At 38.5% G+C, this 23,855-nt stretch overlaps 1 protein-coding gene across 1 annotated transcript in view; it reads left to right on the top strand.

Moving 5' to 3' along the window:
- WRN (WRN RecQ like helicase) overlaps positions 1 to 22,532 on the top strand; it is a 104,694-nt gene extending 82,162 nt beyond the window's left edge. The window contains exons 30-36 of the mRNA XM_040994217.1: positions 2,006 to 2,120; positions 4,862 to 4,993; positions 7,220 to 7,382; positions 16,146 to 16,363; positions 19,041 to 19,172; positions 20,636 to 20,767; positions 21,368 to 22,532. Of these exons, the coding sequence (XP_040850151.1) occupies positions 2,006 to 2,120; positions 4,862 to 4,993; positions 7,220 to 7,382; positions 16,146 to 16,363; positions 19,041 to 19,172; positions 20,636 to 20,767; positions 21,368 to 21,478 (1,003 nt within the window). The 3' untranslated portion in view covers positions 21,479 to 22,532. The remainder of the gene's footprint in view (positions 1 to 2,005; positions 2,121 to 4,861; positions 4,994 to 7,219; positions 7,383 to 16,145; positions 16,364 to 19,040; positions 19,173 to 20,635; positions 20,768 to 21,367) is intronic.
- Positions 22,533 to 23,855: the final 1,323 nt, after the last annotated feature.

Raw genomic sequence — 23,855 nt, 5'->3', positions numbered from 1 at the left:
CTCAAAACTCATGTTACTCAATCTGTCAAGATTTGGTTTGTTTTCTTTTCTTAGTGAAACTTCCCATGATCTTATCAGCAAACTGATTTCTTTCTCTTGAATTTGTAAAAGACATTTAGGTGATTCTAATAATGTTTCTGTGGCACTTTTCACACAGCACTTTATTTCTTTGTAACTAGTGTTAGACATGTATTTTATATTTTAAACTATGTGATCAAGGATATTTATTCCTCATCTCCTTGTGTCTCAAATTACTTAGCAAAATGCCTTATAAACATTAGGTGGTAGTAAATATATAGAAGGAATTATTTCCAAAAATAGTTCTTTGGTCATTTTACTTTTTTATGCTTTTTTTTCCTAATAAAAATTGCTTGTCATTACATTTTGCCAGGTAAAAGTAATGCAGAACTTTCCAGTGATGCTGCACAGTTCTTCTATTTTATAATTACTTTGTTAAGTAATTATATAATACTGTTTTTTTTAAATGTATCTATTTATTTATTGGAAAGTCAGATATACAGAGAGGAGAGACAGAAAGGGAGGTCTTCCGTCCGATGATTCACTCCCCAAGTGAGCGCAACGTCCGGTGCTGTGCTGATCTGAAGCCAGGATCCAGGAACTTCTTCCAGGTCTCCCACACGGGTGCAGGGTCCCAAGGCTTTGGGCCGTCCTTGACTGCTTTCCTAGGCCGCAAGCAGGGAGCTGGATGGGAAGTGGAGCTGCCGGGATCAGAACCAGCGCCCATATGGGATCCCGGGGCGTTCAAGGTGAGGACTTTAGCCACTAGGCCACGCCGCCGGGCCCTGTTAAATAAATACTGTTAAGACTACACTTGATTATTCACCACAGGTTCATAAGGAAAAAAAAGAACAATCATTAGCTTGGCATGTTTTTAGAAAGAGGATATCATTCAATCTCTTGGATTAAGTAACATTAAGAAATATTGAGCCCAAAAGTAAACTTGGTGAGTTTACTATTACAGGTGAAAACTTAGTAGAGAGAGAGAGAGAGAGAAAGACTTTCTTCTGAGTTTCTTACAATCTCTGTAGTTATTCTCAGAGCCTGATAGAATGGCAGTGCTACAGAGAGAGGTGAGGCAGAGAGAGCTTCTGTCCGCTGGTTCACTACCCCAGTGGCTGCAATGGCCAGAGAGGTGCTTATCCAAAGCCAGGAACCAAGAGCTTTTTCTGAATCTTCCACATGGGTGTAAGGTCCCAAGTACTTGACTCGTCCTTCACTGCTTTCCCAAGCCACAAACATAGAACTGCATTGGAAGTGGAGCATCAGGGACACAAATGGGGGCCCATACAGAATGCTGGTGCCGTAGGGTGATGGATTAGTCTGCTGCACCACTGTGCCAGCCCACTTTTTTACTTTTCATTTGTCTTCTACCAGTGCTTCTCTTCCCTTTCTTTGCACAGTTTTTAGTACAGTGTTGTGAAATCTAATTGCCTACCATACTGTGAAGGACTGGGGCTGTTACTTCTACTGGTAACTGTCTTGGTAGCCATTATCTACCCTCCCTCTCTTTACCCTTCTCTCAGTCTTCCCAGCATCTAGTAATCACTATTTTATGTTCAAAACAACTTTTTTTTGCCTTCCTTCCTTCCTTTTTTCCTTCCTCCATGTATGAAAGACAACCTGTGATTTCAATTTCTGCCTCTGTTTACTTAACATAATTCCCTCCAATGCTGTCCATTTTGCTGCAAATGCCAGGAAGTCGTGCTTGTTTGTGGCTAAATAATATTGTACTGTGTCTATATACCACATTTTCTTTATCCTCTCATCCATCAGTGGACGCTTAGATTGATTCCATATCTAGAGAACAGCAAATCTAAATGATGGAAAGAAACGATAATGTGTGTGACTGCCTGTGCTATAAATTATTGTTGCTTATTGGACATAAATACACATTTACTGAGTATTAATAAGAAGCCGAAGATAGTACTGCTGGAGTGTTACTTTTCCTGTCTTCTTACCAGCCTTTGTTGTTGTTAAATGACAGACCAACTACAGTTGAAAATGTCAAAAGGATTGATGGTGTTTCTGAAGGCAAAGCGGCTATGTTGGTGCCTCTGCTGGAAGTCATCAGACATTTCTGCCAAGCAAATGGTGTTCAGGTAAAATGCTGTGGTTTTCAGAAGCTCCGAGAAAAAAAGAGGAGATCAGCAATGAGGCAAAAGATAAATACTCAAAAGAACAGGAAGTGAAATTTTCTGGAACCTTCTGAGTAGAGAAAATGGTTGCTAATTTTTGTGGCTAGGAATTATGCCTGGATGATTCTAAAGTTGAAGCCATTTATTAAAGAAATAAATTAATAAACTACAATCTTTATTAAACTAGGTCTTTCTATTCGATACTTTCTTTAGATCTTTCATTTTATTTACCTAAAATTTTGATGTAAAATGTAAATTAAGTCATATAAATAAAAAATTACAACTGTGTGAATATGGGTGGGTATTAAACCTAATAATAGCGCTGTGTAAAAAAAAGATGTGGAAATCACTTTATAGAAATATATTTTATGAAAATCATGTTTGAAATGTGCCTGCCTCGTCTCCTCTCTGAATTATCCTGGCAAATCCCCAAAGATTTTAGAATTTATGGGACAGGATGATGATATCATTCGTAAATGTGCAACTGAAGGGTTTGGGAACATCTAAAACTTGGTCTATTCCAAAGTAATAGTCTTAAGAACATGATTGTAGTAAGCAGACATCTAATCAAATAATAATCTATATAGATAAAAGACTGTGAGCAGAGACTGTTGAATTATAGAAACAGATAAAGGGGTACAAAAGCAGACAAAACCACCCACGATTCAGACTTGGAAGCCCCTTGGACTAACTGGATTTGAATTCTAAATCATTGACAGAGAAAATGTTTCAACCTTACTTTGCTATAATAAAGCCTGCGTAAGTCACTATCAGAAGTTCCTTTGCTGTAGCCTAAGCTTGCTAAAAAGCTTTCAGGTGTATTGGTTTTTCACAAAAGAATTCCGTAGGACAGGATGCACTAGCTGGGCCCAGTGACACTTTTTAGTTGTATGCCTCACTAAAAGTATATGGACACAGTCAATTTTACAGAGGTAACAGTGCAAATCGCCTCCCCTGAATGCAGCTGTTGTGTTACATCAGACCTTTATGATTGCAGGGAGGACACTCAGCCCCACGCTTTGCCACAGCACATGCCAGTGTGGAGACTGTTCTGCCTTGAGGCTTGCTTTCTAAACCCTGCAAACTCTAGAGTGCTAAAGCTTCCCAGCAATCGGAAACAGATAGCACTTCACCCTGTTTTTGGACCTCTAAGCTCAGAGCGCCAAAACCCCACTGGATATGCTCAGAACTTGGTGAAAATTCTCTTTTATGTTGATTGGAGAGCTTCGCTCAGAGATTCCAACATTTGAAAGATAAAATCCCAAGAAAGATTTAGAACACAAGTTTTGTATTCCTGGTTCAAATAATATGACTGCTAAAATTAGGCATCACATATATAGCAGTCAGATAGATATGTGTTTCTCACTAATCATAAGCCAATATTGAACTAGAAACCATTTTTATTGAAATTCATAAATGATAGACTATAGAAACAAAAGTAAATTTATTTCCCACAGAAAAGCTCATAACTATTTTTCATCATATGAGATAGGTGAGTCACAATGATAAACAGCTTTATGAAAATGATACCAATATGGACCAACCAGAGACTAGGCTGTTTAAATTATTAAATTGCTGTGTTAAATGTTTTATTATGATAGGTACATGCTGTTTCAGACTACCCTTTGTGTGTGGCTAAAAACATCTGTGGTCAGGATTAGCACTGTACTGACCAGCATCCCAGTGGACACCAGTTGTTGCCCCTCCTATTCTGCTTCTGCTACAGCTCCCTGCTGTTGAGCCAGGGAGGCCAGCAGATGTCCTAAGCACTGTGGCTCATACCATCCATGTGGGAGACCCAGATGGGGTAGCAGGCTTTGGCCTGGCCCTGATCATCACAGTCATCTGGGGAATGAACCAGTGGGTGGAAGATCCCTTTTTGTCTATCTCTGTCTTTTTGTAACACTTTCTTTCCAATAAATAGAGATTTAAAACATAAAATCTATCTCTCAATTTAAGAATTGTGGTTAGGATGTGTAGGTATAAATGTGAATATGTTGTGATATATTTCCTTTTGTTGCGTTAATAGAATTTGTGCTTATGATATATAAATGTGAATAGTGGTTCTTATTCTGTATGCACTTCCAGGGGAATAGAGGAGTGATTTAGAAACAAATGATATTTGTATCATTTGTATTTCTTAGTGATTAAAAAGAAGAAAAGGGGGTGTTCATTATTAGAAATATTTTATTAAAGTTAGACTCTCTAGCTTTATTTTACCATTTAAGATTAATATGTAAAAACTCAAATTTGAAAGAGCTGCAAGGAGAGAGGGAAGCACACACACACACACACACACATGCATACATACATACACACATGCATATCTTCCCTCCAGATAACTGCAATAACCCAGACTAGCCAGGGCTGAAGCCAAAAGCTATGAACCAGGAGGGGCTCAAATATTTTGGTCATCTTCCACTGCTTTTCCAAGGCTATTAGCAGGGAGCTGCAAGTAAAACAGCCAGATCTCAAACCAGCGGCCATAGAGGTTGCCAGCATTGCAGGTCATGGCTTAACCCACTACACAACACTTGACCCTGAAGCTTCCTCTTGACCTCCCTATGAAAAGGAAATGCTTGACCACCACTTAGAGGTTTTATTTGTCTGATTTCTTCTGCTAGTGGCTACTGAGCATATTTATATTGTCTCTCACTGCATTGATGTTAGTGTTGATCATTTGCATTGCTTTTAAAATTCTGTAGACAAACCTCTTTCTGAATGCAAAACCTCAGGAAGAACAGAAGGAAAGCCTGTTAGTGAAAGATAAAAAATGCTCGCTTTCCCAGTCTGTGGCCATTACTTACTCCTTGTTCCAGGAAAAGAAGATGTCTGTGGTAAGTGTTACTTAAATCTTACAGGAAGTTTTTTGTTGATTAAACTGTTTAAGCTGTGACTTGGGACTAAGGTCTTCTAACCTTCCAGTAAGTCCCCTTTTATCTTCAATTTTAAAGTGGAATAAAGTCTCATTTCTGTTAAGTTCTACCTCTGTCAGTTAAAGTAACAATAGTATAGGTTGGGTTTGGTTAAACACACTTACAGCCCAGGGACCTTGCAGCCACAATATTTTAATTTTTTTTTTTAAATGAGTTAGAGAACTATTAGTGTGTGTACTCTTGACACACATTGCAAGACATATTAAGTTTTCAAAAGAAAGATATAAAGCAGGGGGGGTAAAGAGCCAGCGACTAAGTGTACTTGTGTGTATGTCTGTGTATGTGCTTGCTGGTGTAGCATATATGTGTATATACATATTACATATCCTTGTATAGAAAGTGCACACGGCGTCTCTGAAAGGCTATCTAGAAGGCTGGAAATACATCTTAAAAGACTTGTTCTTTACTCTGTATCCTCTGACACTGTTCTGTTTTATGCCTGATGCTCTTTTTAAAAAATAATTACAGTAAAAAAAAAATTTGCCATATTTGGTTCTTCTATGCCCTTAGAAATTCTTAAGGCTGTTGGGCTTTTTGGTATACAAAATAGTAATTCTCTTAATGGATAAACTCAGGTGGAACTTCCACCTGAGTTTAATTTGTCCTCTCAAACATTAAACTGATTTGAAATGTGTTCTAAGATCCAAAACCTGTTTTTTCTTTTCTCTGGGTTTCCAGCCACTAGGTTGCACTGTACATATTTCATTCTCGTTAAGGTCCAGTAAACTAAACTAAACTAAACTAAACTGCCCATTACTTCTCACCTGTAATAAATGTTCCTTAATTAAAATTACAAAGGCCATTACCCAAGAAACAAATTTTTTTGAGTAAGATGCATGGTAAGTAGGAATGTTAAGCTCAATTTCAGGTATACAATGACTGACGTTGCTTGTTAAATATGTTCGTAGGTATGTAATTTGGTGGAAAATGCATACTAGAAAGCACCATGAATTTCAGAAAATTTTATGTTAGAAATTGCACCTTATAATTCTATTTTGTAATGAACATTTTTAAATACCCATATATAGCAGAAATGAAGTTCATACCAAATTTTCTGAATAAGTAGTGCATTCTGTAACTCAGCCATGATAAGAAGTTTTATGTATTCTTGGGTAAAGGTTTGAGAATGGATTATCATCATTTATGTCTTTTGGTGTTATTTGGTTATAGTTTACTGTATAACGTGGTGGTTAATTATCTGTACCTCCCAGGAGTCTGAGAGGGTCTTACGAGTTAACCACAAAATTAAACATGCCTAAGGACTAATTAATGAGGAGCAATCATACAATTAGCTTCAGGTAATCTGATGCCTGGTATCAAATAACCATGATATTATGCACACATGGTGCACATTTCCTGGTAGAAAAGGATACTTAATGAAAGTAATTTAAAACCTACCTCTGAAGATTAAAAATAATGCTTTAAATGCTGTACCCTGTGCAGGCATCAATAATCACACAAAATAGTGTCTAAAATCAGACTTTAAAAAAGTATTAGAAGAGTATCAGTGTTTTGCCTAATATGTCTTGAATGTATTTGGAACCACATTTGTATAAAGAAGCTATATAAATAAATAACATTGTCCTAAATTCAGTAACATGGGTCATGTTGCATTCTATGATAGGAAAATGGTAACAGCTCTTTTAAAATTATACATCATGTTATGAATAGATCAAATGCAAAGTCTCTTGGTAGAGAATGCATCTGGAACCTTATGATATTGCTAAACACGGTCACATCTATCTTGGAAATTTGTGTCCCCAAAGCACCATGTGTTACTTTAAATATATGGGATATTCCATTATAGTTTATTTTCAAAAGATTATGACAGCTTCTGCTTACACAAAATGACCTCTGTTTGTCACTGTAACATCTTTTTAAAGTGAATAATTTGAGAAGGAAAGGACTAAATTGTTAGGTCAAGCTGGGTGTTTCTGAGTGAAGGTCAGCCGTTGAGTGTGGTGGTAAAAAAAAAAAAAACAGTTGAGATACACATTGGAAATGAAGGTTGAGTTGTGATTGATTTCTCAGCGTTTACTGCCTGCAGGGATATTGGGCATCATCTTTCCGTGCAGGGCAGTGGAAACTTCCAAAACCTCACTGGCCTCCTCACTGTTCTTTGTCTAGGAGAACGTAGCTGAGAACAGGCTTCTGCCTCTCACGTCAGTTGGCATGCACTTGTCCCAAGCCATGAGAGCTGGCTGCCCTCTGGACCTGGAGCGGGCAGGCCTGACCCCAGAGGTTCAGAAGATTATTGCAGATGTTATCCGAAACCCTCCCGTCAACTCAGGTGAGAAGCATGAGCTGTCGCACAGTCCTAATGACTGGGGTCACAGACCACAGGTGAAGTTGACCAGCAGCTCCCCAGTGGCTTCCACCCACAAGCCCTGACACCGTGCTGCTGTGACAAGCTGACTTCTGTATTACTGGTTATTGCTTTAGAAAAAGTCTTCTTTTCCGTGATCACTCAGAGAATACACTGAGACATCACCTTTTTAGCTACAGACTGCAACTTCCCTACCCGTCCCAAAACTGCTGTTACCCTTTCTAATTTCCCAGTAAGCACTTTGAAAAACACACTTTTCTCCACTTTGATTCTTAAGAGCTTACGGACCCTTAGTTTTCTGATTCTTTGTCATTGGCTTCACCTGAGTAGCCTTTGTTATCTGCAAAGTCAAGGATATGAGTCACTGTGACATGGAAGGGACAGACCACATTCTGTGAGCCCTCTTTACATGATGCTCTGCTGCAGAAACTTCAAAGCACTTCAGAGAACAAGCCTCATGCTTGTCCTGCGGGAAATGTTACACAGATGTATTTATTCATTTAAGTAAAAGGCAAATTGACAGATCTTCCGTCTGCTGATTTACTCCCCCAAATGGCTACTGTGGCTAGGGCTAGTCTGACCTGAAACTAGGGACTTTGGACTCCATGTGAGTTCCCATATGAGTGGCAAATACCCACTGCTTGGGCTCTCATTTGCTGCATTTTCAAGTGGAATAGCAGGGAGCTGGATCAGAAGTGAAACAGCTGGGGCCAATGTGGTGGCTTAAGAGGATAATTCTCTGCTTGCCAGTACCAGCATCCCACATGAGCACTGGTTTGTGTCTAAGATGCTCTACTTCCTGATCCAGTTCACAGCTTATGGCCTGGGAAAGCAGCATAAGGCTGTCTCAAGTCCTTGGGTCCTGCACCTGCATGGAGACCTAGAAGAAGTTCCTGGCTACCAGCTTAGGACCAGCCCATCTTTGGCCATCACAGCCATTTCAGGGATAAACCAGCAGATGGAATACCTCACTCTATTTCTTCCTCTCTTTCTGTAACTCCAACTTTACCACAGATAAACCTTTAGGGGCTGGTGTGATGGCTCCATTGGCTAACCTTCCTGTAGGCACATGTCCCTGCTGCTCCACTTCCCTTCCAGCTCTCTGCTCCCCTCCAGCTCCCTGCTTATGGCCTGGAAAAGCAGAGGAAATGCCCAAGGCCTTGGGAACCTGTACCTTCATGGGAGACCTGGAAGATGCACCTGGCTCCTGGCTTCAGATTGGCTCAGCTCTGACCATTGCAGACGTTTGGGGAATGAGCCAGCAGATAGAAAATCTTTCTGTCTTTCCTTCTCTCTGTAAATCTGTCTTTCCAACAAAAATAAATAAGTCTGGGCCCAGCACGGTGGCCTAACGGCTAAAGTCCTCACCTTGAATGCACCAGGAGCCCATATGGGCGCCGATTCTAATCCCAGCGGCCCCACTTGCCATCCAGCTCCCTATTTGTGGCCTGGGAAAGCAGTCCAGGACAGCCCAAAGCCTTGGGACCTTGCACCTGTGTGGGAGACCGGGAAGAAGCTCCTGGCTCCTGGCTTTGGATTAGCTCAATTCCAACCATTGTGGCCACTTGGGGAATGAACCATTGGATGGAAGATCTTCCTCTTAGTGTCTCCTCTCTGTATATCTGCTTTTCCAATAAAATGAAGTAAAATAAATAAATAAATAAATAAATAAATCTTATGGAGCAGCCATGTCTTGAACTAGTGCCTTGCTATAGGATACAAATGGCAGCTTAACTTGCTTCACTACAATGCTTGACCCCACCTGGAGAAATTTTTAGGTTATTATTGTTTTTTAGGACCCTTAATTTAAAATATATTTATTTTAAACGCTGAGGGACAGATACCTCCCGCTCGAGTCTTACTCACCGCCCCGTCCCTCCCCACCCCACCATAGTCTATTCACTCTCCAAATGCCTGCAATAGCCAGGGCTGGGTGAGGCTGATCCCAGGAACCAGAAACCTAGTCTTGGGTCATGTGTGTGGAAGGAGTCCAGGTGTTTGAGCCATCACCTGGTACTTGCCAGGGTGGGCGTTAGCAGGAAAATGGAATTGGGAGCGAAACAGTCTTTGAGCCTAGCACTCTGATACAAGATGCAGTCGTCTCAAGCAACCTCTTCACTTGTTGGCTGACTGCCTGCCCATCAGAGGAGTTCCCTCCTGCCACCCACCCACAGTATACTATACAAACTTCATGTGTTGCAACTCAACAGAACTGATTATTTTTTGCACCATTGGAACCAAGCAGTAGCTATACAAAAAGCCTTACCACAAAGCTGCAACATGAGCAAGTACTTTTTATTACATCAGATTCTTTTCCACCTAGGAGCAACTGTACAGCTCATGCCAAGAATATGGAAATAAGGCCGCTCTCTCAAAGCACATTCCGTACTCTACTTGACTGAGCATAACAAAAATTGTCAGCGCTATTTCTAGACTTCAGTGTCCAAAGAACAGACATTTCCACCAGCACTTTGGCCCCTGGTGGAAGCCCAGAGAAAGAGAAGCCCATGCAAGGTGGTGCTAATCTTGGGCACCAGGTTGGGAGAGTGGGCCAATGAGACTTTGGATGTTTTCAGAGCCTGTTGATATGCCAATTTCACTTCTTGGCTCTCTGGTTGTCAACTGATTTCACAGGTGGATCGGTCTACAGGGAAAGGATACACTGGTCATGCTAATCTGAGTGTGTGATAGCTGTGAGTTCATAATTGAAAGTGAACACACAGCATTTTGTGTACTTGGTGTCTATGCCGAGACAACATTAGGCTTCTAGATAGACCCTGAGGGTCTAGTCCTGGATTGCAGCCAGATACGTAGGATAACACAGCCTTGTGTCCTGTGAGGATGCACCTGTGTCTTCAGGTCATAGTCCAATCTTTCCAGTTTTCATTTTGCTACAAAGCAAGACAAGAAGGCCACAAGCAATCACATTGTAGGGTTAGAATTCTGGCTTGTATAAACACGTTTTTTCCAAGAAGGCAGTGTTTTAGGAAGGGCTCAAATGCTTTCTTGATTTTCATACTCTGGGAACTCTTTTTCTTATAAATAGGTTGTCTTTCAGTTCTCAGAAAAATGTTCATCTTCTGATGGGGTGTTGAGTTGCAGGCCATGTTGTAAGTTTGTACAGCTTTCATCCTTCTTGTCTGCTGAACCACTGTGGTTGTGTCCACCTTTGTTAAGTTCTGTTATTGCTCAGTTGGTAAAAAGCGACATCTGGGGCAGCAGAAGGCCTGTTTCATTCTGGCTCCCCCATTTTTAGTGTGTGTCTTTTGACAAAGTTCTGTGTCTCCCCAAGCCTTACCTTTTCTTTTGCAAAACAGGGAAGGGTAATTTTACTTCTCTTAATAGAATTGAGAAAAATCATTTAGATACAAAAACCCCAGCGTATAGTAAGTCATTGGTAAATGAGGGTAGTGAATATTTTAATGGTAATGATTGATGATAAAATCTATGGCATCTAAAAAATATATACCCCCTAGATTTTATTGCCTTTGTATTGTATCCTTTTTAATAGCTACTTAAGAATATGGGGCATTAATAAGGTGTCAAGTCTGTATTTTTATAGAAACAGCATTAAAAACACAGGTTATAATCTTTACATGTGTATTAAAAAAATTTTGAATGGATACAAAGTGGATGTTCTAATCATAATCTGTTGTTGTAATGGGAAAATGGAGAGGAGTATTTAGCATTCTTTGAAATGAAAAATATTGATATGATCTGTTATATTTTGCTATCGGAAACAATTAAGGTACTGTTAATTTGTTTTCTAAACAATATAATCAAATTTATAGAAATTTATATTTGGAAAATAAATTGAAAATTGGTAAATTTTTCCATTCCTTCTCACACCTCATTTCAGAGGAAGGAATTTTAGTATTGTGTCTATGGTTAAAAACGAAAGGTTTTTTTTCCATACTGAACATTTAAAAATTTTATTTTTGTTAATGCTGTACTGCCAGTTAATTTAAAAGAAATAAATGTGCATTTCTAATTCTGATAGAGGATTTGGGTTTGAAAACCTCTGATTTGAGAGTGAAATAATGGTTTATATTCAGTTTAACATTTATATATGAATAATATTGTTAAATACTCTCTACCATATATTTACATTCTGAGTCTAAAAATTTAGATTTCTAATGCTTGATAACTGTTTATACTAAGAAATGTTAAAATCAAGCAAAATATATTAACATGGAAAATTTTTATAATTGAACAACCCTATTCAACAAATGCCAGGAAATGAGACAAATATTAGGTACTTATTTATGATTCAGATCAGTAATATCTCCATATACAGAATGTAGGATTAAATAAATTTTTGTTCAGAGTTAAATGTTAAAATCATAAAGGATAATATAGGGCATTTTGGAATTTAATTATTCAACACTTATTTCATCTGCATGTAGTCAGTGTCACTTGCGCATATAAAATGAAATATGTATTTTTATAATCTAGTTCTGATGCCAAAATCTAGAAAACTTAGGTCATAACCTTAAGCTGTAATTTTTTTTCTTATTTTGATAGTACGGTTATAGTCTATAGGGTACCACTTACTTATATGAGGTTTTGCTTTTTTATGTATTTCATAATAAAATATAATTTACTGGAGGGAACATTGTTGAGTTTGAAATGATAGCAAGAAATGAAGATATGCATGGTAGATTGATAATTCAGATGTTTTCTTTTAATTTTTATTTATAGATTTATTACATAATTTATAATTTTAATGAACAGATTTGAAATTAAATTTTGCTTAATCTTAAACTGAAAACTTTTCTGTTTTAGTATAAGGTAGCTCTTACCAAAAGAAGAGTATTTGTGAACTGAGAAAATGCATCTTTCATTTTCATATTGTTTCATTTGATAAATAGGTTTTGTTCTTAAAATTCTTTAAAGGGTGCTCAATGTTTATAGTTCCTTTAGTTTTTCTGTGCTCACAGAAATCTTTTATGGAGTTGTGAATCTTCCTGTGCTCAATAACAAATTAAACAAGACCTTTAATGAGGTGCCGAGGTAGTAGAATAATTTCATCCTCCCATTCTTTATGTGCATGTAACTGGAAAATTAAGACCTTCCAAGGGACCTTTCACCAAACTAGTGGTAATGTGATCTCTTAAAATTATGTTGGGAGTGTAGCCAACACTTTTTTTTTTAATTCTCCAGTAGGTATTTTCAGTACTTTTTTACATGGAAGGTTGGAGCAGAATAAGATGCTACTAACTGATACAGTTCAGGTGTAGTACAAAATGACTTTAAGATTAGAAAACTTATGGGAATGAGTAAGAGAATATGTGGATTTTCTAATTATACACATTATAATTTTATGAAAAAGTATACTGATTTAGAAATTTTAGAAATAATTGGTTCTGGAACTAGTGCTGTTTCACAGTGGGTTAAGCCATTGCTGGGCATGCCTGCATTCAATACCAAATGGAGTCCTGCCTCTGCCTCCAATTCAGTTTCCTGCTGACATGCACCCTGGGAGGCAGTGCTCCCCACATGGGAGACCTGGATGGAGTTCCTGGCCCCTATCTTTGGCCTGGCCCAGCTCTTGACTGTTAATAGGCGTTTAGCGAGTGAACTAGTGGATGAACAGTCTCTCAGTATCATTCCATGTTCTAAATACACTAAATAAACTTTAAAAAGAGAAATGATTCAATCAAATTGGAATAAAAGAAGTTTCTTTTAAAAAATAATTTGTTTAGCCCATAATACTCTGAGACTTCAAGCTTGTGTATAGATTGGGTTTTTTCAAAAAACATTGGTTTGTAAATATTTCATTTATAGTACAAAGAAATTAAGAAAACTAGCTTACTCATCTATGGTTTAGATTCTGGGGGAACCATTGTGGTACAGCATGTTAAGCTGCCACTTGTGTCATGGACGCTCCATATCGGAGAGCCAGTAGAAGTCCACACTGCTGTCCTTCTGATCCAGCTTCCTGCGAATGTGCCCAGGAAAATATCGGATGATAGCCTACTTGTTTGATTCTCTGCCACCCATCTGGGAGACTAGTATGGAGTTTCCAGGGTCTTGACTTCGGCATGGTCCAGCCCAATCCTAGCTGCTGTTGGCTTTGTGAGGTGAGCTGACAGATAGAAGATGGATCCCTATCTTTGCCTCTATTACTCTGCCTTAAAAATAATTTAGAAGGGGGCTGATATTGAGGCCTAGCATGTGAAGCTTCCATCTGCAGGGCCAGCATCCCGTATGAGTGTTGGTTCAATTCCTGCTGCTCCTCTTCTGATCTGGCTCTATGCTAATGGCCTGAGAGAGCAGCTGAAGATGATCCAAGTGTTTGGGCCCCTGCACCCATGTGGGAGAGCTGGATGAATTTCCTAGTCCTGGCTTCAGTCTGGCCCAGTGCTGGCAATTATGGTCATCAGCAATTGGAAGATCTCTCTATATCCATGTCTCTCCCTCCCTATAACTCTGATTCTCAAAGTAAGTAAATCTTTAAAAGAGAAGCAAACAAATGTGAATAGTTTTTTGAAATTAATTAACCAACATATTAAAATCAGTATAATTTCAATATGTGTCATTATAAACTTATTTAAAAGTATTTTGGCACAGAGTGCAACCAAGGAGAAACAACACTGTCATCTATTGGTTTATCCCTGAAAATGTCACATCAGCTGGGGAGGGCTGGGCCAGAGTCCAGAGCAAGGGATGAATCTAGGTCTCCCATGTGGGTCACAGTGACTCAACTAACTAACTGAGCCATCGCCTGGTTCCCCCAGCATCTACATCAGCAGGAAACTGGATTTGGAAGCCAGAGCTGGGACCAGAACCCAGGAGCTCCAGTGTGGAACACAAGCATCTTAATTAGTGTCCCAGCTTCTGGGCCAAACAACTACTCCTCTAAGGCACACTCATTGTTAATGAGGTGTTCTGCATATTTTTTTGTTTCCTGTGATGAATCTTTGAAATCAGGTAAATATTTTAAACTTACAGTGTATCTTCTAATATTGAGTGAGAAATATTTGATGTGTCTTTTGCATTCATAATTTCACAGTGTCACACAGTATACTAGCCAAGTTGTTTGAACACACTTAAAGTGTTTCCAGTAACTGAATTAAATTCAGGTTTGTAATTGTGAATTGATTGGAATTATGTAAACCGAAGAAGAAGAATTTTGCAGCTGTGTGTTTAAGCTAGCAGACCCCTATCGAGGAATCAGTAAGTAGAAAAAGCTCTGTGTAATGTGAGGGTCATCAGGACATTTTTTTTTTCAAAGAAAATTTAAAGATGAATGAAAGGGGACTTGAAGTAAATTCTGATTCATATACACAGTGGAAAACTCAGCCAGTAAGAAATAATGAAGTAGAAAACGTGGAAGTTTAGTGGTATTATGACAGGATAATGACCCAAGGACAAAAGGAATTGTAGTTTAGTTGCTAGATACATCAGTTGCATTGTTGAATTTATTACATAGGAAGGAAACTTAGATCTGACATTTTGCTTAGCTTAATCAGGCTTTGATGAATGGATCAGAGGAGTTGGTGCAATAGGGTAAGCTGGCGCAGTGGGTTAAGCTATTGCCAGTGATGCAAGTTTCCCATCTAGACTCTGGTTTGAGTCCTTGCTGCTCCTCTTCTGATCCAGCTCCCTGATAATGAGCCTAGAAAGATAGGAAAGGATGGCCCAAGTATGTGGGTCCCTACCACCTGCATAGGAACCCTGATGGAGTCCCAGGCTCCTGGCTTTGGCCTGGCCCAGCCCCAGCTGCCGCAGCCATTTCAGGGGAGATCTTGATCCCTCTTTCTCTGTGTCTCCATCTCTGTGAACATAATTATTAGATAAATCACTGTCCAGGGTTTCTGTCAGCTGTGAAACCTCATCATCCTGCCTTTTTATTTTTGTAAGCTATTGTTTTATGTAAGTCTTAGAGTAATAAGTTAAGACCCCTGCGGGGAAGTAGAATTATAACCTTAAAACTATAATAATATAAAATCACCCTTGCATTTTATTTTGATAATTTGACATGGGTATCACAGTGTTTGATACATTTTATATGAATTATGTGAAGATAAGGAGGTGCTAAGCTGCTCAGCTACATTATTCTGAACATTGCAGATAAATGTGACATTGGGAGGAAGCACTTAAACCATAATTAGTGACCTATTTGCAGGAAATTGCTATAATTTGTAGATGATCCAAAGAGATTGACATAGCCTGAATTAGTTCTGTTGAGTTACAACAACTGAAAATTCCTCGATCCTAGAAATAAGACATTTCTCCCAGAAAACTCATCTAGTTAATATGCATTGTAATAGCTGATGTCTTTTATAATGCCACAATATTCATTGAAAGTGCCCTTCAATTAGAATCTCATTTACCAGTACGATTAGCTTCTCTTTCGAGAGTAAAATATTTTAAGGAAGCATTAAGTTAGAATTGACATTTGGCATTTGATAAGGTCTCCTTAGAATCAGGTCTGTGGGTGGTGGTTTGGATTCTCTTGGCCAGCCCATGGAAGGAGTTTGGAGTGTGATTTATTCCGAGTTGGCAGGACTGGCCTGCCTCTGGATCGTAGAGGTGATATAGGGGTGCTGGGGGCACTTACTTTTATTCCATCTGGATTTTGTAGGGCTAAAAGTACTTGAAAGAGGAAAACGGTCTTGGCAATCCTCTTTCCATTCTACAAAATATCTCTCCATTTCAGCTCATAGATTTTCTAAAAGGTTCTACATTCTTCATTTAAAATTTTCTTTTTCTTTTTTATAGATACAAGTAAAATGAAGTTGATTAGAATGCTGGTTCCTGAGGACATTGCCACATACCTTATCCACATGGCAATTGAGATCCTTGAAAATGATCACAACAGCAGAGCAGCAGGCCAGGAAACTCCCGGTGATTCCAACAAAAAGAGAAGCTTCCCCTCCCCTGCAGAGACCTGTGTAAATTCCAAGAGGAGCAGGGAAGATGTACTGACTAATGCTGAGGTGCTACTTACATGTATAATTTTTAAAGTGTTAGTCTGTTCAACTTGTAGAGTCTGATATGGAATGCTGGTTGCTTAATGTTTATCAATTGGAATGCAAGCTTGCTTTTTCATTTGTGTGCTGTATTTTCTCTGCTTTTCATAACAATGATCTGACAAAAGTGATTTTTAAATTACAGTAAAAGGAACATAGTCTTGAATTAACTTATTGTATAAAATGTCAACTTCATTTTTACCTGCACTCTATATCTACTGTATAGCCTAAAAATTCTTCTCTTTCGGAGGTGTGGTTAATGGATCTAAGCATGTGACAGTTTAGGTAGTCAATGGAAATGAAAGCAAACTTTATTGTAAGTGCCACCTACCCCAAACTGGGAGTATTAATCATCCTGTGGTTTGCTATGCACTGGTACTGTTACACTGAGTGTGTATGGTGCCAGGATCGGTATGAGTCCTCAGTGTATCCCAGTACACTTTTTGTGTAGCCAGAGAAAGCTGTGAACTCACTATTATTTTAGATGGCGTATTTTGTTAAAATCGAATAAATAATGACTTCCAGAGTAGATGTAGCCTACGATCCTGTTCCTGTGTGCGGACACCAGAAGGTGCCAGTGGCCTGTCCCTGTCATGCACGTGGGAGACCAGCACTGTGTGCTTCCAGCCTTGACCTGACCAGGTCATCGCTGCTCCGAGCATGCGGGCGGCAAACCAGCAGAAGGGAGCCCTCTCTCTGTCTGCCTCTTAAATTTAAAAAATAACAGCAATAAGATCACTCTCTGTGTGATATGATAAAAATAAATAGCTGTGAGAGAATAATACTCTGACAAGGTGACACTCTTGAATGATTATACAAATTTGAAAATGTGACCTTCATTATCTTTCAGCTATAGAAATGCATTACTCTACGGTAACGCCTTTTGAAAACTAATACTTAGCTAAAATATTAATTTAACTCCTAGGAGATACATTCTTTGTGGTAGTAAATGGTTGTTAATATTTTAGTGTTAGGGAATTAGGGATTCCTTATTAGTTCTAAGTTAATTTTTATCAGATTTTCAACAATTAAACTTCTTAATAGTTTAAAAATAAGGAAGAACTGAGTTTTAGAAAACTTTTGTGCTTCAGTTTTTATGTAGTTATACCACAATAACCTAATGAAGTTTAATTACTTGGAAAAGTTTATATATTTTATGATCGAAGTAGTTTACTATAAAAGGGACATTGAGGGAAATGTATTTTGGGTGGAGTTAATGAAATTTAGCTTCTATGCACAGCCATTTATTTCCATAATCTCTGCTAAATGCCGAACACCATCTTATTTTATCCAACTTCTACTAGTAACCTGTTGTTTTTCTCGACTATTGAAAAGCAATTATAGTCAAATCTTATTTTTGTCAGACATTAGTATTTTACTTTTCTGTTATGGAAATAACATCAGATGCCAGCAAGAATAGAAGATATATATATATATTTTGTGGGGAGTGGGAGGAGGGAGGGAGCTCATTAGAGTCTAAGATGTAGGCATATTCTAGCCCTTGTGCCCCACGCTGTAGAATAAGGGTTTGAGGGGCTGGGAAGTAAATCAGGAGTGGAATGAGCAATCCAAGGCTTCTTCATCAGCTTGCCCGCAGAAAAAGCTGTGCTGAGTGCTGCTGATGGTCAGATACCAACCTCGGAATCTTCTGTGCTAACCCTCATCTTACTTAGTTTATAGCCCCTTAGGCTGTGTCATCTTATAACTGTGAGCTTCTACTGAAAGAATGACATCTTTAGAATAGTTTGTTTTTATTAGTTGATATATTGTATGTTTATTTCTATTATGTTTGCTATTAAGATAGAAGCTCAGGGTCTGGCACGGAGGTGGAGCAAGTTAATCCTTAGCTGTGGCACCAACATTCCCATATGGGCTCCAGTTCTAGTCCCAACAGCTCCACTTTCAACCCATCTCCCTGTGTATGGCCTGGGAGGACATGAGAGTATGGCCCAAGTCCTTGGGATCCTGCACCCACGTGGGAGACCAGGATGAAGCTCCTGTTTGCTGGCTTTAGGTTGGCTCAGCTTTGCCAGTGGCAGCCATTTGGGGAATGAACAAGCAAATGGAAGATCTTTCACTTAGTCTGCACTCTCTGTAAATCTACAGTCCAACAACATATAAAACTCAGTCACACTTTGTTTAATGGAGGAAGATTACGTCTTGGTTTGGTAGTTCTGATTCATTATACATTAATTATTTAGTTGGTTTAAATGTACAGGGATTTTTTAGCTTCTAGGATTTTTTAGTATTTTGTCCCATTTCCTCTTTAGGATTTATATCAGTATGTAAGATTGATATTTATCCAACTATGTGTTTATCACAATCTGTGAATTTTTTTTATGTTTTGATCTCCTTAGTAATAACTTGTTTTCTTCTTTTTTGCCTTCTTTTTCTCTTGGGACTAATAGAAATCTATTGTAACATGTTGTATTTGTTATTAGTTCTCATACAGCTTGGTTTTTGCTAATGTTTTTTGTTTTTTCTTTTATTTTTAATTCTTTCCTATTTTTCACTACAGTTTTGAGTTTTCTAATTTTGATGTATAGGATTCTTTTATGTTAGTACTTAATTTTGTTGGCCAATTTTGAAGGTGGGGATAATAGCATATGGTATAAGTATTTTGTATTTTATAAACATTTTTAAGGTTGATGAAAAACATCCTGATAATTTGTCCCTGAAAAGTGAAAGCCACAGGAATTCAGTCAGACCAACATCTTGGACTCAGCCATCCTACAATTCAGAAATGGAAGATTTATTTGCAGATTCTCATATACAGGTAAAATTAATTTAAGAAAGTAGTCTTCATGATACATACATCAAGCTTGCTAATTAATATATTTAGATTTTTCTCAGTTAAGATGGAATTAAATGTGATTATAACTTGCACATTTTTCAGCTTGCTTATTATAAAGATAACTTCAAAAGTTTATGGGAATATGGAATTAAAAACATTTTGCTGCACATTTTTGAAAGTCATACATAGGTACACATTTTGCACAAACTCTCAGAAGTCCCTTAGATGGGTGCACTCATAATTAGTGAAGACTTAATGTTTTCCTTATTTTCAAATTAATGATAAAAGTTTGGTAATAGATCTTGAACTATCAAGAAGATATGAATCATCCCTTAAATTTTTATTGTGTGGCTGGGAATTTTAGTCTTCTAGCGATCAAGAAAATAGACACGAGGAGGGATTGTTTATGTGACTTAGAGCATGTAATTCAAGTTCAGATGCTTATTGGGAATTACAGTATCTTTAATATGAGCCTTTTTCTCAATGAAATATATGATTGTGGTGATTCTAGTGTAAGTGCTAGTGATCATAGTCTATCAAATAGTATAGAAAACAAAAGCCTGATATTAGCTTCCAATTAGTGAGTGCCAAGAAAAAATATTTTGCATAAACCTCACTAATTCTGAAGTAACTCCGGCTCAGTGATTTGGAATACCATTGTTTGTGTTTTCTGTGTGAAGACATTGAAGCTTAAGTGGCATGCATCAGGTCATACATTTAGTTAAGAGGCTCAGTGAGAATCAAAAGCTAGTTCTGTCCACTCTTAAAGCTCTTGCATATTCCATGGTGTTATGGGGTGCCTGGATCTAGGTTCTTATCTGTACTGCAGGAAAGAATTGAAGGACATGATGTAGATTAAGGTTATCAGAGGAATAGGATTTGTTACCACATAAATGGATAGGGGATGCAAGCTTGCTTACCAGTGAGCTGTGCCCAGTGAGGTGTGGCATCATCCCTTTGTATAACCTGGAGGCATTAGGGATGATGTCTTAATATTCGCTGGAGGCCAGGTTTAGAGTAGTGTTTGAACAGCACCCATTTCCTTGATGTCAGGTGCATGATGGGAGTGGCAATGTAAACCATGGTAAATATGTTACAGTGAAATTACAGTTACCCAGATCATTGTAGGGATTCATCTGGTGGACTTGTTGGTTATTCTTTGTTGGTGCCAAGTCTGGGTGGCAGTTTCATGAAAACTGCAGTTTCCTACAGTACCAAAAAAAAAAAAAAAAAAAAGGTGGGGGAGATGAAGAAATTAAATTAGGCCTGGTGGTAAGGAAGGGACAGAGCTCCTTCCTGCTAGCTACACCCTTGCCTGTATCAACCATATTGGGCTATAAGGCATAGAGTTTCTTCCTTCTGCATCATTACTGTTCAGATGTCTGACTGTTTTCTTCTTTTGCCTTATTTCAATTCCCCCCTCCCGACCCAAATCATGAACTTAGGAGCCAGGAACTCAATCCAGGCCTCCCAGGTGGGTGGCTGGAACCCAGCTACCGAAACCTTCACCACTGCCACCCAAGGACTGCATGAGCAGGAAACTGGAGCCAGGAGCCAGGGATGGGCATGGAACCCAGGTACTTGAGTGTGGGCCTCGGGGGTCTTCATCGGGGTCTTCACCACCAGACCCAACAGCGGCCCTGGGCTCGTGCTTTCTGATTGTGTCTGCAGTTTCTTGGTACCCTTGCAAGGGGCTGCTGCTCATTGGCTCAGTCTTCCAGCTGCCACTACAGGCAATAGAAGTGATATTCTTATATCCTTCCTCACATGTCTGATATAATTATCTATCTGAGTGTGAGTGCATGTGTGTGTGTGTATACATCCCTAGATAGATAACCTCCTTGGAATATTAACTTCACCATTTTAGTCAACCCAAAGTAAACACACAGTAGGACACAGATCTGAAACCATGTGCAGTTTTTTTATTTCCCAAATGACTATACTTGGATGTCCAAGAATAGGTAATTGGATGGCAAGTATTTGCCTAAAGAAATGATATAATGATTTTGGCTAACTTTTGTTTACTTTTTCATCTAGAAATAAATTCTATAGATTTCACTATTCTGTTTTGTGTGGTGAAGGAAAAAGAAAGGTTGAATATATATTCAGGAGCCTATATTTTTGCAATGAATAGTATTTTTTATACAAATATTTCTTCTTTTTTGTGTTTCCCATAGACTTCATCTGAAATTTCCAAGAGAGTATTACCTGGTTGGTTTACCAAATCCCCACCTGATGCCAGCAAGAAACCTGTGGCCAAAGCGAAAAAGGAAGGTCTTTTTAGTTAAGTTGGAAATTTCCAGAGCAAGCTTACTCGTAAGAGAAGAACTGTATTTCATTTCTTAACACAGTGAGGGATAGTGGTTAGTTCAGAAAGTATTCTAATGCCAAATGGAAAGACTGTGATTTTACATCAGCAATTCACATGAAGTGTTGGCTCAGCTTTCTGTGTTGGATCTTTTGAGAACAGTGATCAGTGTGGCATGGAATATTAGGTTTTCTTTCAGCTCTCTAGGAACTGTTATTGTCCTGTTTTCTAATATCTTTACTTATTGCAATATATGTGTGTATATATATATATATATTTATATATATGCGTGTGTATATATATATGTGTATATATATATGGGTGATATGATGAGCTGTGGTTTGCAAGAGCTAACAGACTAGCAGTTGTGTGATTATTACTCTTATAAAATACTTTTATCACAATTCTGTCTTGTAACTATAAGAGATATTTTATAAATTTTCTTTATTGCCTTTTGAAGTGACAGTGTGTTAGAAGTGTTAGACAGTATTAACTGACCAGAACAATGACAGTGAAACACTTTGGCTCCATGTAAGTGGGGAAGAAAATAGAGAGTGATTCCAAGTTGCACTACTGAGTTGTGAGGGTGCTTCAAAAAGTTTATCTTGAAAAATGCACATTATTAACATTTTCTCACAAACGCTGAGACTCCCTAATTATGTACTTTGTATTTTATAAGGTATTTCTATTATTTTCAAACAATGAAACAATGTCCTTCATACTGAATACTATAAATATGTATATATTTTAAATTTCACTTTGTGAATTATTTTATTTTTATACTTGATCTTAGCCAAAAAGCTGAGAAGCGACTTATTTTTGAAGTGTCTTTGTTTGTAGAAAATGTCAGAATTTAATTCTCTAATAGGTCATGCAAATAGCTTAAAATGTCTAAAACTCAGACTCTGTCATACCCTTGGTTAAACTGTGTTTATAGAACTTTAAGCAGTTTTCCAAATGTTTTGTAAATACATCTTACAGGCTTGACTGTTTTTTTTTTTTCATAAATAAAATGACTATTTTAGTAAAAAAAAAAAAAACGCAGAAGCACGTTTGTTGTAGAATTAGAAAATCTATAGAAATGAAAAAAAAAGGTAATTTTCTCATAGTTCCAATGAACAGCTTCCTTTGTGTCTCCTCTTAGATCTCTTTGTGTGCATATTTTTTCTCATTGTTAGATGAACAACATAACGATGGAAGTATTCAGTCATACTTGGCTTCATCCTTGGAAGTCCTCCATGTGCTTCTGTTTGTTTGTTTGTTTACATCCTGTTACTTGCAGGTAGCTCCTGTTTGGTCTGTGGCCTGTGGTCCTGCAGTCGTGTCTTCCACGTTTGCATGTCTATCTGTGTGTCATTGTAACACAAACATCAATGTGCGGTAAGATGTAGAGGCAAGCCTGCAAGTGCTCTAAGACAGGAAAGGAAAACATTTATGGGGCGAAAATGGATGCTCTGCTCTTCTTTGTGGACTACCATTTGTACTGGAAAGAACCACTGACAGAAAGCTGCAGATGGCAGATAAATAGACTTGAACATTTGGCAGACATTTCCACAAAACAGAACTAAGCCCGCCTCTCACTTCAAGGAAAATTGGTGAGATTTGTTACCAAGATAGAACTTGAAACATTCTAGTAAAATTTGGAGGATTTGTGACCCTGTAGAATTGAAATCAAAATGGAGTAATCATGGCTCATTGCTAACTGCAATACTGTTTGTTTTTGTAACTTCTGCTTTGCTTGCTTGGCTGAGAAACTGCAAGCTCACAGGCCAAATGGCCTCCGTGACCTTCACTACCATTGGGCCTCAATCCCCATGAATCAGGGCCCAAGCCTGGTTAACCCACAGATGACTCCAAGGCCAGCGTGGTTATCTCACAGGTGGCTTCAAGTCTGGAATCTAGCTACCTTAACTGCTGGGCCAGAGAAGAGCCAGGCAGTGGCTGCCCTGCTGAAATAGGCAGGGAATGTGTGGCCTTTGCTCCCTCACCTTACAAGCTAATGTAAAGTGCCCCTTTGAAGCTGTTGTAAACTGCCCCTATAAAAACCCTGTGAATGTGCTCTTCGGGGCCACACTCTGCGAAGGAGTGTCGGTCCAGCCAGTGGGTCAGTTGCCTTGCCTCTCATTGTAGTAAAACTTGGTTGTGACTGTCACTGATGTGTGGAACATTCTGTTTTAGCGGTCAAGTGGATGCACCACCCAAACCCGGGACTGACAACTTCCCTTCAAATAAAGATTTTTCTAATAAAATGAGTGATGATTAGTATCCATAACTTTTTGGTTTTGTGGGAAGATCTTGTCTGTGTTTATCTGCAACATCCAGTGATCTGGTGTCTCCTGGATGATGAGTGTGTGCTG

This window comes from Ochotona curzoniae, unplaced genomic scaffold, assembly GCF_017591425.1.
Source record: "Ochotona curzoniae isolate NIBS_2020 unplaced genomic scaffold, NIBS_Ocur_1.0 contig_899, whole genome shotgun sequence".
NCBI classification, from domain to species: Eukaryota; Metazoa; Chordata; class Mammalia; order Lagomorpha; family Ochotonidae; genus Ochotona; species Ochotona curzoniae.
The sequence above is the reverse complement of the archived record's forward strand: the minus strand, read 5'-3'. Positions and strand labels throughout refer to the sequence as shown.